This window comes from Callithrix jacchus, chromosome 2 (assembly GCF_049354715.1).
Source record: "Callithrix jacchus isolate 240 chromosome 2, calJac240_pri, whole genome shotgun sequence".
Lineage (NCBI taxonomy): Eukaryota > Metazoa > Chordata > Mammalia > Primates > Cebidae > Callithrix > Callithrix jacchus.
Genome location: NC_133503.1, coordinates 200447810 through 200463194, shown reverse-complemented (window position 1 = coordinate 200463194; position 15385 = coordinate 200447810). Strand labels below are relative to the sequence as shown.

General features: G+C 36.7%; 1 protein-coding gene across 5 annotated transcripts in view; it reads left to right on the top strand.

Annotated features, from left to right (window-relative positions):
- ICE1 (interactor of little elongation complex ELL subunit 1) overlaps positions 1 to 15385 on the top strand; it is a 171254-nt gene that overhangs the window by 9175 nt on the left and 146694 nt on the right. For 4 of the 5 annotated variants that reach the window (XR_013532696.1, XR_008479769.2, XR_008479770.2 and 1 more), the window contains exons 1-4: positions 5670 to 8372; positions 9551 to 9662; positions 11586 to 11662; positions 12632 to 12669. Coding sequence is in view for 2 of the 5 variants with exons in the window: in XM_054252340.2 (XP_054108315.1) it covers positions 9585 to 9662; positions 11586 to 11662; positions 12632 to 12669 (193 nt within the window). In the remaining 3 variants the exon portion in view is untranslated. Of the gene's footprint in view, positions 1 to 4907; positions 4967 to 5571; positions 5607 to 5669; positions 8373 to 9550; positions 9663 to 11585; positions 11663 to 12631; positions 12670 to 15385 lie in introns of those variants that run through there. The other variant, XM_078365940.1, reaches the window with a different exon arrangement.

Below are 15385 nucleotides of genomic sequence, written 5' to 3'. Positions count from 1 at the left end.
CCTGTTTATTTATTTATTTATTTTTTCTTTCTCATGTCTGTGTTTTTATTTTCTGGGTCCTTTTTTTTTCAACTTATGGTCAGATATTTTGAGTCTTTCATTTCTGCTTTAATGTTTTTAATTTAGCGATAACAGTATTACTGAAATATGATTTACATGTAAAATGCAGCCTTTTGTTGTATACAGTTCAGTGGTTTTAAGTATGTTCACAGAGTTGTACAGCCATCACCACTATGTAGTCCTAAAACATTTTCATCCCCCACCTTCCCCAAGGAAACCCTATACTAATTACCAGTCATTTCCTGTCTCTCCACTCTTCCTCCAGTCTCTGGCAACCACTGGATTACTTTTGGCTCTATTATGGAAAATTCATATGAATGAACTCTAGAATTTACGTGGACTTCTGTAACTGGTAGTCCATGTTGTAGTATGTATCATTGTCAAATAATTCCTGTTGTTTAGATATATGACACTTTGTGAATCCATTCATCCTGTAATGGACATTTACTTTATGTTCACTTTTTGGCTAGTGTGAATAGTGCTGCTATAAATATCAGTGTATAAGTTTGCTGTGGGCTGTGTTTTCTGTTCTCTTGGGTATATACCTAGGAATGGGACTGCTGGATCATTTGATAACTCTATTAAACATTTTGAGGAACAGCCAAACTGTTTTCCATAGTAGCTCTACCATTTTATGTCTTCACCAGCAATGTGTGAGCAATGCATCCAGTTTCTCCACATCTTTACTAACACTTGTTACTATCTGTCTTTTAATTTTTAGCTATCCTAGTGTGTTCATTTTTCATTTTTATTTCACTTTTAATAGCTCTGACTATTCCTTGTAAAAATAACTTGTTTCACAAATCAAACATTATTTATCTCATTAATAAACATTTTTAAAGATTTCTTTTCAGTGTTTGTTTACTTCAGGTTGCTTTTGCTTGTTTTAGTCTCTTTCATATAGCAGGTCTGTCTCATGTTTGGAAATCCTTGCAAAGAGTGAGGGGTGGCTACACTGAGGATGTGGGGCTTTTGGACCCTGAGTGTCATCGCAGGATAGTCTGGTTGGGCCATTTATTGATTGAAGAATATCTGATGTCATTACCTTTGGATCTTATCTCTAAGAAGGTATTTCCATTCTTCTTCTTGGAAGACAGAAGGACTACACTGTTTGGAAACGTAATGGAGAAAAACAGGCAGCCAGTCCTAGACCACTGTGCTTAGGTTTATTTAATCCCTGTGCTTTTGACTTAGTACATACACCTGTCCCAATGGTCCATGGTATTGCAGAGACCTTCAAAAACCAAACCTCCTTCTACTGGATGTGGGAGGAGTGATTTCTTTGAGGCATGGTAGAGGGCTGGGGATTGGGATTAAATGATGATGAGAGGGCCAGGTGCAGTGGCTCACGATGTTTGTAATCCCATTCCAGCACTTTGGGAGGCTGAGGCAGGTGGATCACAAGGTACCATGATAAACATGGTGAAACCCCGTCTCTACTAACAATACAAAAATTAGCCAGGTGTGGTGGCTTGTGCCTGTAATCCCAGCTACTCAGGAATCTGAGGCTGGAGAATTGCTTGAACCCGGGAGGCGGAAGTTGCAGTGAGCCAAGATAGCGTCACTGCACCCCCGCCTGAGTGATAGAGTGAGACTGTCTCAAAAGAAAAAAAAAATGCCTATGAGAAAGTTTACAACTAGTGCTTGTTTTAGTTCCAGCCACCTTCACCTTCTCAAAAGAACCCAGGTTACTGATTCTCAAGCTTGTTGAAGTTTTGCGGTATAAATGGAGTTGGTTCTTTTCCCCACTGCCGGCTTTCTTGGGTACGAAGTCAGCACTCTTGAGTCTGCTTTCCAGTTGCCATTGGTCTTTTATCCTCTTGTCATCCTTGTTGGTTTTGCCTTTTGAAAAAAAAATTTTTTTTTTTTTGACTGCAATTTTAGCTGGTTTTAGGGAGAGAATAAAACAGATGCGTGAATACACCCTCTCTGCCCAGAAATCTGGATTAGGGCCCGCTCTAGTCCGGTATGACCTCATCTTAACCTGGTCGTAACTGTAAAGACCCTATTTCTAAATAAGGTCATTCTGCAATACTGTGAGTTAGGACTTCAGCATGTCTTTCCTGGGGCAGGTCATGATTTAACATTTAACAGATGGTGACCCAACAATTTTGTACCTAGCAAAGTATTACTCATGCATGAGAGGTGTTCCTGGTTTACTGCCTCCTTACGCTTTTTAGCAAGGGAAAGACATCCTACTAATTTTAGTGCAGAAACGGTATATGCATATCACTTATGAACATAGATATAAAAAAAAAGCCTAAGTAGGATATTGGGGAATTGAATGCATAGTGTGTTTAAATAGTGTTCACATAGTATTTGGTTACTTTTATCCCCAGGAATGTAAGCCTGCTTTATCATTAGAAAATCTATAAATAAACGTAAGCCTGCTTTATCATTAGAAAATCTATAAATAAACAGAGAAAAATACATATTCAAACTAAATAGATCTAGAATTTTATTTGACGAAGTTTGGTGCCTGTGCATGAAAATCTTTCAGCGAACTTTGTAGATGTTTCATAGCGTGGTTAAAGGATATCAGCCAATAACCTGGAACAGAGCAAATTTAATTAATTCATTCCAACTGAAGACAAAGATAACCTGTTACCACCCCTACTATTCAGCATTGTGCTGGAGCCTTAGTCATTTCAGGAAAGAGGGCAAATGAAGTGTAAGCATGAGTAAAGGAAGGATGAAATTATCAGCAAATGTCAAAATTATTCACATAGCACATCTAAGAGAATCTGCAGATACATTATTCACTGCGGGATTAACTTTGCAAATATTTAGATCTTTTGTGTGTATGTTTATGAGTGACGTTGTAAAATGAGCAAGTCTTAGTCAACAAACAAAAATTAGTAATATTTCTGCATATCCATAATAACCAATTAGGAAATGTAGTATAGCAAAAACAACAATGTGAGGCTAGTACTCATGCTAGTGATAAAAACAAATTAACCTTGGGTGTAAAAGCTAACCAGGATGTAGAAAACATCCTTCAGGAATGCACAGAGGAAAAACAGAAGAAATTATCACTGTGTTTTGATTTTATATATGCTGCCAAAATGCTCTTCAGGTACTACCGATGAATTTATTTTCCTTACATCCTTAATATGTTTATTTCAGTCTAGCCTAGTGGATGAAAAGTAAATTTTTGTTATTTTAGTTTGCATTTTCCTGATATGAAAAAGGTAGAATACCTTTTCTTAAAAGTCTGTTGTCTATTCTAGATTCTTGATCTGTGAATTGACAGTTTATATCCTTTACCTTTTTCAGTGTAAACCTCTTAATACATAAGTCCGGTCCAGCAGTACCAGTATTTAGACTTTATTCTCAGGAAAAATAGAATTGTCTGACAAGGGAATAGGCAAGGAAATTCATGGCGTGCTGTCTGTAAAGACTGGAAAAGGACCTAAATGTCCCTCAACAGCAATTTGACGGATTAAGTACATCAAAAAATATATTTGTGTATGCGGTGGCCGTTCTGAAAGTTGAAAGTTAACAACATACTTAAGAGTGATTTTTGACAGATGGTGAGACAACAAGAGAGCTTACACATTTGACTTTATATATTTTAATATGTAGGTGTTTTAACAGATATATAACATCACTGAGAAGAAAGGCAGATGTTATTATAAGGGGAAATATTACTGTAACTATTAAAATAATTTGGATTAACTAGCAAAAGACATTTTTGGGATAATCAGTGAAAATCGAACATAGTTTGGATAATATCAAATTATTACATGTGTTGGGTATAAAAGACTGTTATGGTTATGTTTAAAAGTAAGCCCTTATTTCTGAAGTATTTAGTGCTGGAAAAAGGAGACATTAAAGGAAAGAAGTCAGTTAATAAAAAGAAAAAATTAGCTCATTTTAAAATCCTAGGAACATTATAACAGTATAACTAGGGATGTTTTTCGTTTCAGATAGATAGCAATAATTTAGAGCCAAATTTGTGGTTGGTCCCTAAAGAGTAATATAGATCTGTGTATACACATACACACACACACACACACACACACACACACTTGTGTGTGTGTGTGTGTATATATATATATATTTTGTTTTATTTATTTATTTTTTTGAGACTGAGTCTCATTCTGTTGCCTAGGCTGGAGTGCAGTGGTGCGATCTCGGCTCACTGCTATCTTCGCCTCTTGGGTTCAAGTGATTCTCCCGCCTCAGCCTCCGGAGTAGCTAGGATTCTAGGCACCTGCCACTACACCTGGCTAATTTTTGTATTTTCAGTAGAGACAAGGGTTCACCAAGTTGGCCAGGCTGGTCTCGAACTCCTGAACTCAGGTGATCCACCTGCCTCGGCCTCCTAAAGTGCTGGGGTTACAGGCGTGAGCCACTACGCCCAGCCTAGATTCTTATATATGTTTTCATTTAGTCTTAGTCCATTTTAATATTTCTATTCACCTCCTCCATGGTTGTGTTGTTGTTATTGTTTTTTTTATAATTTATGTGTCTTTTTGGGTAGTCTTTAATCCTCTGAGAAACATTGCAGGGTAAAGGTTGATTAATAGTCAATTTTTATTGTGATTGATAGCAAACTAAAAATAGTTAAATATGTATTGGGCTCCGTGACTAACTGCACACAGTAAAAGCATATTTACAACTAACTACCTTCTGTTAAAGGAGTACTGTCATTCAGATAAACAGGTTTAGAGAGAGGCAGCATGGGCTCAGACTGTGCTCATATACAATATAAATGATACATTTACGTATTTCTATATGTAATTATTAAAATGCTTAGATTCGATAATGCTACAGAAATGAATTACACTTAAAATAATTGCATGTGATCAAAGCAAACAGCTGACTGACTTTTTTTCTTTCAGAATTTGAATGAATATGTTGAGGCATTAATTACCTTGAAACAAAAAATTATCAATACAGAGTAAGTATATTTTCATGTTTGGCAGACCTTTGTAAAACCTGACAAACTGGCTGAAGCAGGCGGTGCTTTTAGGCCCCAGGGCTGGAATGAACATTAGAGTTTCTCCTTTGGCGGCCTACATGGTGCTGATAATAAAACTCCCCAGGAGCTTTGGGACTTGAACCTTTTGTCAGAGGTTCACAACCCTTTAAAACAAAGCTCATGGGTTAGTAGGAAGTTATTTTTACTAAACTGGACTTTTTTTAAAAGCTGTTTTCTGTCTTCAAAACTTTAGCTTTACTGCTGGACCTCAAACCTCCCAACAGTATTTTATAGTCATGGTGTGAGATTTACTGTTTTTTTTTTTTTTTTTTTTTAGCTTTGTAATAGTCTCATGAATGTAGGAGCCAAGATATTACTCAGATCAAAAGGATTCTAAATAAAAGGCTTATATGTCAATGCGATACTTTCGGGAAATTTAAGGTGATACAGTCATTAATTTAGCATACTTTTTTTCAGGAAATGTAGGAAGTCTAGAGGGTACTGTGCATGGTTTGAAACATCATTTTAACATAGTATATTTTCTGAATTAAAAAGTAACCTAATTCTTCTTTTCTTTGTTGCAGTAATTTGTTAACAGAATATCAGAAGAAATGTGATGATATCCTTTTACTGGCATTTCTGGTGAATTTTGGAATTGTGTATAATTCCTGAAAGAGATGGGGGAATTGTTTATCATAGTTGCCTTTTGGAAGATAGTACTTAAAGGCTTAAGTAGGGAGTGCATCTCACAAGCACAGTAAACACGTTTAATGATGAGTTTTAAAATGGGGAGGTTATTTTTCTTGTTGATTGTGATTTTCTTAATGTCTCATAAGCTTTATAGGGGTGCGTTTCTCTAATTTGTACTGATGATGTAACTTTTTTAGGTTTAAGAATAATGTGAAACTGAATGTGATACTATCTGAATGTTATTTTTTGAATCTACACGAATTACAGTATGGGAAATGTAAAATGCTGGGCAATTGACTTTCATTATTTTTGTGATTTATAGGGAAGGGGTGTGTGTGTGTGTGTGTGTGTGTGTGTGTGTGTAACACTCCAAAATCATTTAGAAATAGTGTAACTGTGTATTCATGAATGCTCTTGGGCTGTCACTAGACAGTTCTTGGCCTTACACTCACCATTTGTTTGATAGCCATTTAATGAGCTCGGTTGTGGAGTTACTGTCTACTCAGGTGTTTTTTACACCTGAGTAGTGGGAAAAAAGATGTGTGTAATTTTTCCTTTCATGCCTTGCAGTGATAACACCTTGATTTAAATCTCGCCTATAAACACATAGTTTCTCTCATAAAATAAACATATGCATACCTTTAGGGGGTCCCTGAAATTTAGCTTCATGTTGGATGTCAGGACAGATTCAGCTGTTCAGCTTTGGCAATAACTTGAGGCCTACTTGAATATTATTTCTGGCATACCCGAACTTACATGTCATCACCAGTTATTTATTTGTGTTGGTACCATCTGTACTAGTTCATTCTCATGCTGCTATGAAGGACTGCCCGAGACTGGGTAATTTATAAAGGAAAGAAGTTTAATTGACTGAGTTCCGCATGGTTGGGGAGGCCCCAGGAAACTTACAGACCTAGTGGAAGGGGAAGCAAACATGTCCTTCTTCACTTGGTGACAGGATAGAGAAGTGCAGAGTGAATTGGGGAAAAACCCCTGATAAAACCATCACTATCAGGAGGTTCTACCCTAGCATGTGGGTATTACAACTCGGATTACAATTCAAGATGAGATTTTGGGTAGGGACTCAACCAGACCATATCACTATCATTTCTAATTTGTGTGAAAAGAGTAGTACAATTAAGAGATATCCTTTAGATTTATTTTTAGCATCTGAATTTTTACATTCAAAAATAAAGGTCATTGGAAATCTTCTCACATGCTTTATTTGTTAAAACCATCAGTCTGTTTAGCTGTATATGCACATTGTTGCAGGAATGATTACCTTCAGTTGTTAGCAAAAGGGGTATTGTCTTTAATTAGTTAAAGGTGTATGGAAACAATTATTGCAACTTTTAGATAAACAAATAGGGAAATAGGTGAGCAGTTCCAGTATTAGGAGAGTATGTGTTTATTATATCATTCTTGGAGAAAATATGAAAACTTTTTGAGGTAACTTATACATGTAACCTAGCAGAGAAATAACTTTTACTTTTCTAAGTTTGGCCAGAAACATTTTTCAACAAAAATTACCAGAGTTCTTTTTTAATGGGTAAAACTTGATTATTCCTGGATTTCAGAAGTTCGATTCTCTGATATATTTGGCTTTATTGTCAACTACAGATAAATACGTAACTTTAAAATAATATGTTTCACATTTGTTCCAAATACGCATTTGTTGTCTGTCAAATATGCAGTAGTTTTTCCTGCAACTTGAAGTACCAGTGTCACAGGTTTAACATGGCTTTCAAAAACACAATTTGGTTCCTTTTGCTACTAAAGTAGCAATGCATTTTCCCATTTTTCAAGATGGGAAAGTTATTTCTTCAATAACAACACTATGATACTTCAGTATTTCACCTCTTTTTTCTGTAATCCTGACCACTTTATTATCGTCACCTCTTTCTAAATGGCAAGGAGTGTATTTTATTTCGTCAGGTATTTTTTGAACTTTTCTTTTTTGCAAAGACTACTTTAAGATTAATAAAATATAGTTCTTGGCCTTCGGAAGCCGTCAGAAGCTTACATTCTAATAGAGGACGATGCAGATGTGTTTTTATGAACATACATGTGCTATATTGTGGTATAAGTACAGGAATTCCTAGGAGAGGAAACGTAAAGGAATTGTTTTTTTGCTATCTTAGAATATTTTACTGGCAGCATGAAATGGTAAAATAAGTTTCTCAAATTATATAAATTGTAAAAGAAGAGAGCTTGTGTAGATTTTATGATCTATTTTCTAATTACAAAGGATGGTTATATATGGTTTTCATAAGTACATAACTCTTGTTTGCTGGAATTATTCTCTGCACTATTTGAAAAATGAAGGACAGGTTGTTTGGGGATTCTGCCATATAGAGAAATCAAGGTATTATCTATTAGTTGAGTATTGCTTTGTCTTTATTCTTTTCATTCTAATCATACATTTATTCACTGAACTCTTTTAGAGGAAAAGATGTTTTGACTTTTGGTACATGTTATGAGGGTCAACGGAAATAACTCAGTAAAAAGACTCACTACTGTGTTAGAGATTGCATATGGAATATCATTTTCAAGCATTTGTGATCTTGCCTGTATGTATATTGAATACAAGTTATTAAAGATAATTGTGAAGTGAGTTTTATCTCCAGACAAGTTTCGGAAGATAAAATTCTCAGAGTTTTCTTTAATAAGTTTTACAGCTGCAGTTTGCGAGAAGGTGAGCCAACGTGTTCTCATAGCTGATGATACCACGTATTTGAGTAGTTGATCTGAGATAGACATTTACTATAGCAGATTTTTAAGCAGCTTGGAGCAAAATGTACATAGGATTGACCCGTAATATAGAATGCTGCTTTGATGCGCAGAGTAAAAGGAATTACTGTTAAATTCTTCAAATGAATTTGTTACTAAGGTCTTAAATTACAACCTGGTGTTGCACTTTTCAGTAGCTTTTACTGACTGCATTGTCATTGAAATGAACAAATTAACTGTTGTTTACATGGTTCACACTATTTAACTTGGTTGTTAAACAATTTAAAATCGACCTACATAAAATTGTGGCACTGTTTCATTCTCTGATTGGCTTCATCACCCAAAAGAAGGGGAAACATGGTTATAAACTAAACCATAAAATTGCCTATCACTTAAATTGAATAAATGTGTATGAACTTAGGACTGAAGATTGAAACAGCAAGATTATCAGCCAGGCCCTTTGAGTGATTTTACTGTAAAGTATTCTTCAGCAGATTAAGAATCTGCTGTACTTGTTTCTCACAGGGCTTTTTGGTAGACTTTTATCAGAAATAGATTACTAGGCTGGGCACAGTAGCTCATGCTCGTAATCCCACCACTTTGGGGGGGCCAAATAATAATCATAGTAGTAATAGTACTATTTAATAGTAAAATTTTTATACTATTAAATTTTTTTTTTAATTAGCTAGGTGCGGTGGCACACAAATAGTAAATAGTGCTACTTAATAGTAAGATTTTTTTTACTATTAAAACTTTTTTATTTAGTTAGCCAGGTGTGGTGACAGACACCTGTAATCCCGGCTCCTTGGGAGGCTGAGGCAGAAAGATTGCTTGAGCCTGGGAGATTGCGGCTGCAGTGAGCCCTGGTGGTGCCAGTATCCTCCAGCTGCTGTATTCCAGCCCAGGTGACAGACTGAGACCCTGACTAATGGAATATAAAAAAGAAAAGAAAAAAAAAATACTATGCCTAGGAAATAAAGGCAATGTGGAGACCATGTTGGTGTAGAGAACAATGCATTTAAAAAGATTTTTTTCATTTTTCTTTTGTTCCAAGTTAGAAATAAAATCTGAAATTGTAAGTACATATATTTAATAATTCATTATACATGCTTTTCTGTAATAATGTTAATTAATTGTCTTTAGAGAGAACAGTAATCTGCATCACCAAGTAGAAGAGATGCTTCAAAAAATTTCTCCTCTGCAGAAGTGTCAGGAAGAACTGGGATCTTTAAAAGCAGAGCTAGAAGAGAAAAAGGTACCAACAATAATTTTCCATAAAGGTTTATGGTCGGCAAATTAGGATCAGCTTATTCAGTATAGTTGGCACAGGGGGGCTTTCGATGTGTTTAAAAAAGGAATAAAGAGGAGTCAGGACTCTCAGTGTATTCCTATCTTTAGAGAACATGGAGCTAACTGCTTAGTAGCTTAGTCTTTTCAATGACTATTAGCTCTGCAGTACTGTTAGTTGCTTATGCTTTTTGAGAGGGTCAGCAGAGGAAACTTCTAGCTGTGAATTAGTGAGTGAATTAATTCTACATTACTTGATTACTCTTTTTTTTTTTTTTTTTGCTTAAGTGTAAAATAACATGCAAAACATAAACTTTAAAGGTAAAGGAATCGTTGTGCACAAGAGGGAGCAGGAGAGAATTCTATTTCTTCAGTGGCTCTAGTCTAGCCCTGGAGAGCCTTGTGGTGAAGGCTGTGTGCAGGGCTCCTGCTCTGGTATAAGTTAAGAAGTCCTTTAGAGAACCTACTCTCATCATTCATAAACTAGTCGGTATTTTAAGCAATGTCCATGTACTTTACCTCTGTAACCCTAACAGCTTTGTTTGGTCCCTTTTTTTTCCATCTCTAGTGTTTTTTTCTTTTTTTGGCAATCATGTCTAGTCTCTTGTGGTTTCTCATTGTCTGTGAGAGGTACACAAAAACTGAGTCTTTCAATAATGCTTTTATAAGTAAGTGTTTAGGTTAGGGGTTATTTATTTTACTCAAGGGGGTGTGTTTGATCTTTCCGGGTGATACTTACTAAGCTGAGATGAAGCACTGGAAGAAGATGCCCACTTCAGATATGAAAATCCGATACATACATCCTTTCATGGAAGCTCTTCTTTTCAAAGTCAAGTTGCAGTAAAACAGTTTGTTTGAAAATGCTGTAAACTTGCTTTTCTATATAAATTGTTTACTCCCTACGTAAATCTTAGAATTCATAGCTTTTACAGATAAAAACATTTCAAGTCCATTGATTTAAGTGGTTTGCACAAGATAAATAGCAGCCACTCTGGAATGATTCTCATTTCTTAACCTCTTCTCTTTAGGCTCTTCTCACGGTAGTGTTTGTGTCTCTCAGTCTTCCTCAAATTGTGCTATTGTAGTAGTGACATGTAGCTGTCTGAGGGCTTATGTGCTTTAGTAGTATATATTCATTTTCCTCTTAATATAGAGATTCTTGCAATATGTGTAACTATGCTGTCAAACTGATATAATCACAGGGTTCAATGATCTCTACCCTGGTTATATAATCTTTTCAGCCATATTTGAGAAGAAGCATGAAGAAGAGTCAGACCTTAATGTCATTCAGTCACTGTCTTTGGAAGAATAAGTCAGCCTGTCAAACCCTCAGATTTCTCATTTTTAAAAGAGAATAATGAAGCTGTTGAGATTAAAGATATCTCTCAGAGATGTTGAGATTAAAGAAATGTACATGTGCATTTCTTTAGTTTAGAACCCTCAGTAACAGTGTCTTTCCCATTGTTTAGTAGCTGTCAGGGTGTATATATCAGTAAATATCAGTGTCTACACATTTTCCCCAGTTATTAAGTATAATGATTTGTTTTATATCTTTTCCTAGCAATACCAATAGCTAATATTTATTATGCTCTAATATTTATTCAGGATATACTGAATTTCAGTTAGTTGAGACAAAAATATTAGCTGTTTGATATTTAAACCAATTATGAAGATAAAGAATTGCAGTAAAATTAGTACATTGTTTTTAAGTTTTACAGCATTTGTTTGATTATAAGCCATGGTTACCTCTATTAAAATATTCAGTGAATTGTACTTTGGTTTTCTGCCTCATATCTGCTCATTCGGTTAATAGTTTATCAGGGTCAAAGCAAGTTACAACCAACGGTCAATGCCTTTCATTTTGACAGTACTTGTTTTTTTTTCTTATAAGAGTTCTTTAAAGTTATATCAGGATACTCATCAGGAATATACTCGTGTAAAGGAAGAATGCTTGAAGAGTGATGCTCAGTAAGTAGTTATTTAATTACTATACAAGGAGGGTTTTCATTTTTGAAAATGCATAATTCTTAAGTAAATAGTGTTTCCATTTTACAGTCTTTGGATTTCTTGGTCATAATTAGCTGCATGGTCTTGAACTAGTTAGTCACTCAACCTTGGTTTCCACATCTGTAAACTGGAAATTGTGTCTACTTTGAAGGGTCATAAGGAACATTAAATAAATTGTCATATGTTAAAGGGCTGCACAAAGAAAGAACTCCGTGAAGGTGTTTGTGTATATATATGCGTGCACATGTGTCTGTGTATGTCAGAACATGGTTTCTGATCCCTTGCTTTGTATCAGTGCTTTAACTGATAGCATGTGGAATGGGTGTCTTTGTTACTATTCATAAAAAGGGCTGTTCAAAAGCATCCCATTGATTGTTGAGTTTCATACCATAGTCACGTTATTCACAAAATAAATGTGAGCTATACATAAAACAGTTGAATATAGATGGAATGAAGCAGTGACTCCATTACCTACCTTCTCAGACTCTCAGAAATCCATCTTAAAACAAATGCAGCTCTCCAGCCACCGCTTCTCATGCAGGGGTGCTGTGACCACTGTTAACACCATGCGTGCCCCTGAAAAGTGACCTTAACTCGTTAGACTCTGGACTGACCTTTAGAGACGATCTAGACACTTCGGCTAGATGATACCAGTGCAGTTCAGGAAAGGTCTCACGTGTACTCATGGCAGAGACTCGATAGGCCCATGGCATGTGTTTCAAGTAGAAAGGACAGAATTTTTTAATCCACTGTAAAGATACTTCACACTAAATAGTATATTATTCTCTCTTAGGATACTAGTTCAGACTGAAAATTTCTTTGTTATACAAATATTAGTAATTAAAAAAATATGTTCCACAAAATATAAGAGCATATTTTTTTCCTGTTCTACCCTCTCTTGCCATTTAACTTACACAATTTCATTCTTAGGAAGAAGAAACTGGAAGCTAAGGTGAAAAAGCTGCAAGGTAAGTGGCGCTATCCTGACCTGAAGTTTTTGGTCATTATAGAAATCACTGGTAACTGTATGAGGAGGTACTTCTTGATCAAATGGTTGAATCTTTGTGGTTTTTGATGGTCCATCCATGGATGACTGCGTCAAGGGGTCTGTTAGAAGTGTGACTACTACACTCTTCTCGGTTACCAAATGATAACGTAAAGATGGAATGTGGCAAACCTCTGAAATGTTACTGCATTCAAAATAATAGCAGCCCATACTTTTGCTATTAAAAGCAGTAATTAAAGAATTTAATTTGGAAAGTTAAATCTCATAGGGCTTTCTCTTTTATTCTTAAGGAAATAAGTGGCCGGTAGAAAGCATTACTATTTTTAGTACCAAGAAACTGATGTATTTAGATAGTTATAACATACTTAAAGAGAGATATCTATGAAAGTTTTTACATTAGGGATTATCCAGTTTGTACCTGATCCTCCCTCATGCCCTATCCTCTTGTTAGGGGCTTCTGGCCTACAGTAAGTAGGTACGAGTGCAGAGGGACCAATGTGAGAATCTGAGTCCTCATTTCAGCTAATAACCCTTCAGGAATTGGCTGAACTCAAGATCTCTTTATTTGCTCTTTCCTCCCTTCATTGTGTGGTTGGGACACAGACCTAATACCAAGTAGAGACAAAGGGGCTGTGTCCCGTCCACCCTGCACAGCCCCATCGGTCTTCCTGTCATTCCCGCCTGCACTGCAGGGCATCTTAACCTGCTGTGGGTTTCTGACTGATTGCCTTGCTGGAGTTCTACTTCAGAGATGGTTTGTATTCATTTACAGTGTGAAGTAAGAATTTGAATTTAGTTGCATCAGGGTACATAGAATAATAGTTGCTGAAAATATTTCTAGTCACTAATTTGTCAAGATTGAGCCACATTTTTTGGACTTAAACTTTATAAATATTTTGGTAACAGTTGTTCCTCTGATTTGATTATTGCACGAACACTGACAGTATGGCAGTAAGAATGATATTACTGTGTTCTTTCTAAGTATTGGTGTCTCTTGTTGGAATGCGGAGATGAGTGTCTACTGTATTTAAACAAATGTTTTTTAAAAACAAATTTAAACTTTTTATTTATTTTATTTTTTGAGACACGGTCTCAGTCTGTCACCCAGGCTGGACAGGTGGTGCGATCACCCAAGTGGTATGATCTCGGCTCACTGCCACACCTGCCTTCTTGGTTTAAGAGGTTCTCCCACCTCAGCCTCCTGAGCAGCTGGGACCACAGGCACACGCCACCAAGCCTGGCTAATCTTTTTGTATTTTTGGGTACAGATGGGCTTTCACCATGTTGGCCAGGCTGGTCTCGAACTCCTGACCTCAAGTGATCTACCCTCCTCAGCTTCCCAAAGCACGGGCATTGCAGGTGTGAGCCACTGCACCTAGCCACATTTTTTATTTAAAAATAAAAATTTCTTTTTTTTTGGAGACGAAGTCTCACTATATCACCTAGACTGGAATGCAGTGGCGTGATCTCTACTCACTGCAACCTCTGCCTCCTGGGTTCAAGTGATTCTCCTGCCTCAGCTTCCAGAGTAGCTGGGACTACATGGCATGTGCCACCATGCCCAGCTAATTTTTTTATATTTTTAGTAGAGATGGGGTTTCACCACGTTGGCCAGGCTGTTCTTGAACTGCTAACCTCAAGTGATCCATCTGCCTCAGCCTCCCAAAGTGTTGGGATTACAGGCATGAGTCACTGTGCCTGGCCCACTTCTTTTAATTTTTAAAGACAGGGTTTCACTGTGTTGTCTAGGCTAGAGTGCAGTGGCAAAATCATAGCTCACTGTAACTTTGCCTTCAAGCGATCCTCCAGTCTCAGCCTGCGGAGTAGATGGGACTATACGTGTGTGCTACCACACCTGGCTAATTTTTAAATTTTTCTGTAGAGATAAGGTTGTACAGGCTGGTCTTGAACTCCTTGGCTTGAGTGATTCTCCTGCCCTGGCCTCCCAAAGTGCTGATACTACAGATGTGAGCCAGTGTGCCCAGCCAAGGAATTTTTTTTTTTTTTTTTGAGACAGGGTCTCACTCTGTCACCCAGGCTAGAGTGGAATGGTGCGGTCATGGCTTACTACAGCCTCAGCCTCCCAGACAGAGGTGATTCTCCCACCTCCCGGGTAGCTGAGAACTACAGGTTTGTGCACTTCGCCATGCTAATTTTTTGTAGAGACAGAGTTTCACCGTGTTGCCCAGGCTGGGCTGGTACTCCTGTGCTCAAGCAATCTGCCCAGCCTCCCAAAGTGCTGGGCTCACAGTCATGAGCCACTGCAAGGAAATGTCTTTAAAGAAATCTGAAGTGACCCTGAAACTATATATGTAGCTTTTAGAACAGATTTTCTGTGAAGCAAAAATGTCGCCTTTATTTTTCATGTATCAAAAGTATTTTTTCTAGTAAAAAAAATTTATCAGTGTGACTTAATAAAGATTACTGAGTAAAGAAATACCCAGGCTCGTTAGAGGAGTCGGGAGAGGATTGTTACTGAGGTGTTTCACGGGATTTGACTTAGTAATTGTATATGAGCATATTTATGTAAAGTCAATACTGGTCAGATTCTTAATACTATGTCTGGACCATTTGAGGATTCAGAACCAAAAATCAGAAAGAAGGATTTGCGGAAGGTCTAGAGAACTGTGAAAATACCTAAAACTAGATCCTAGGGATTATGTTTAGCTAACTTGTTG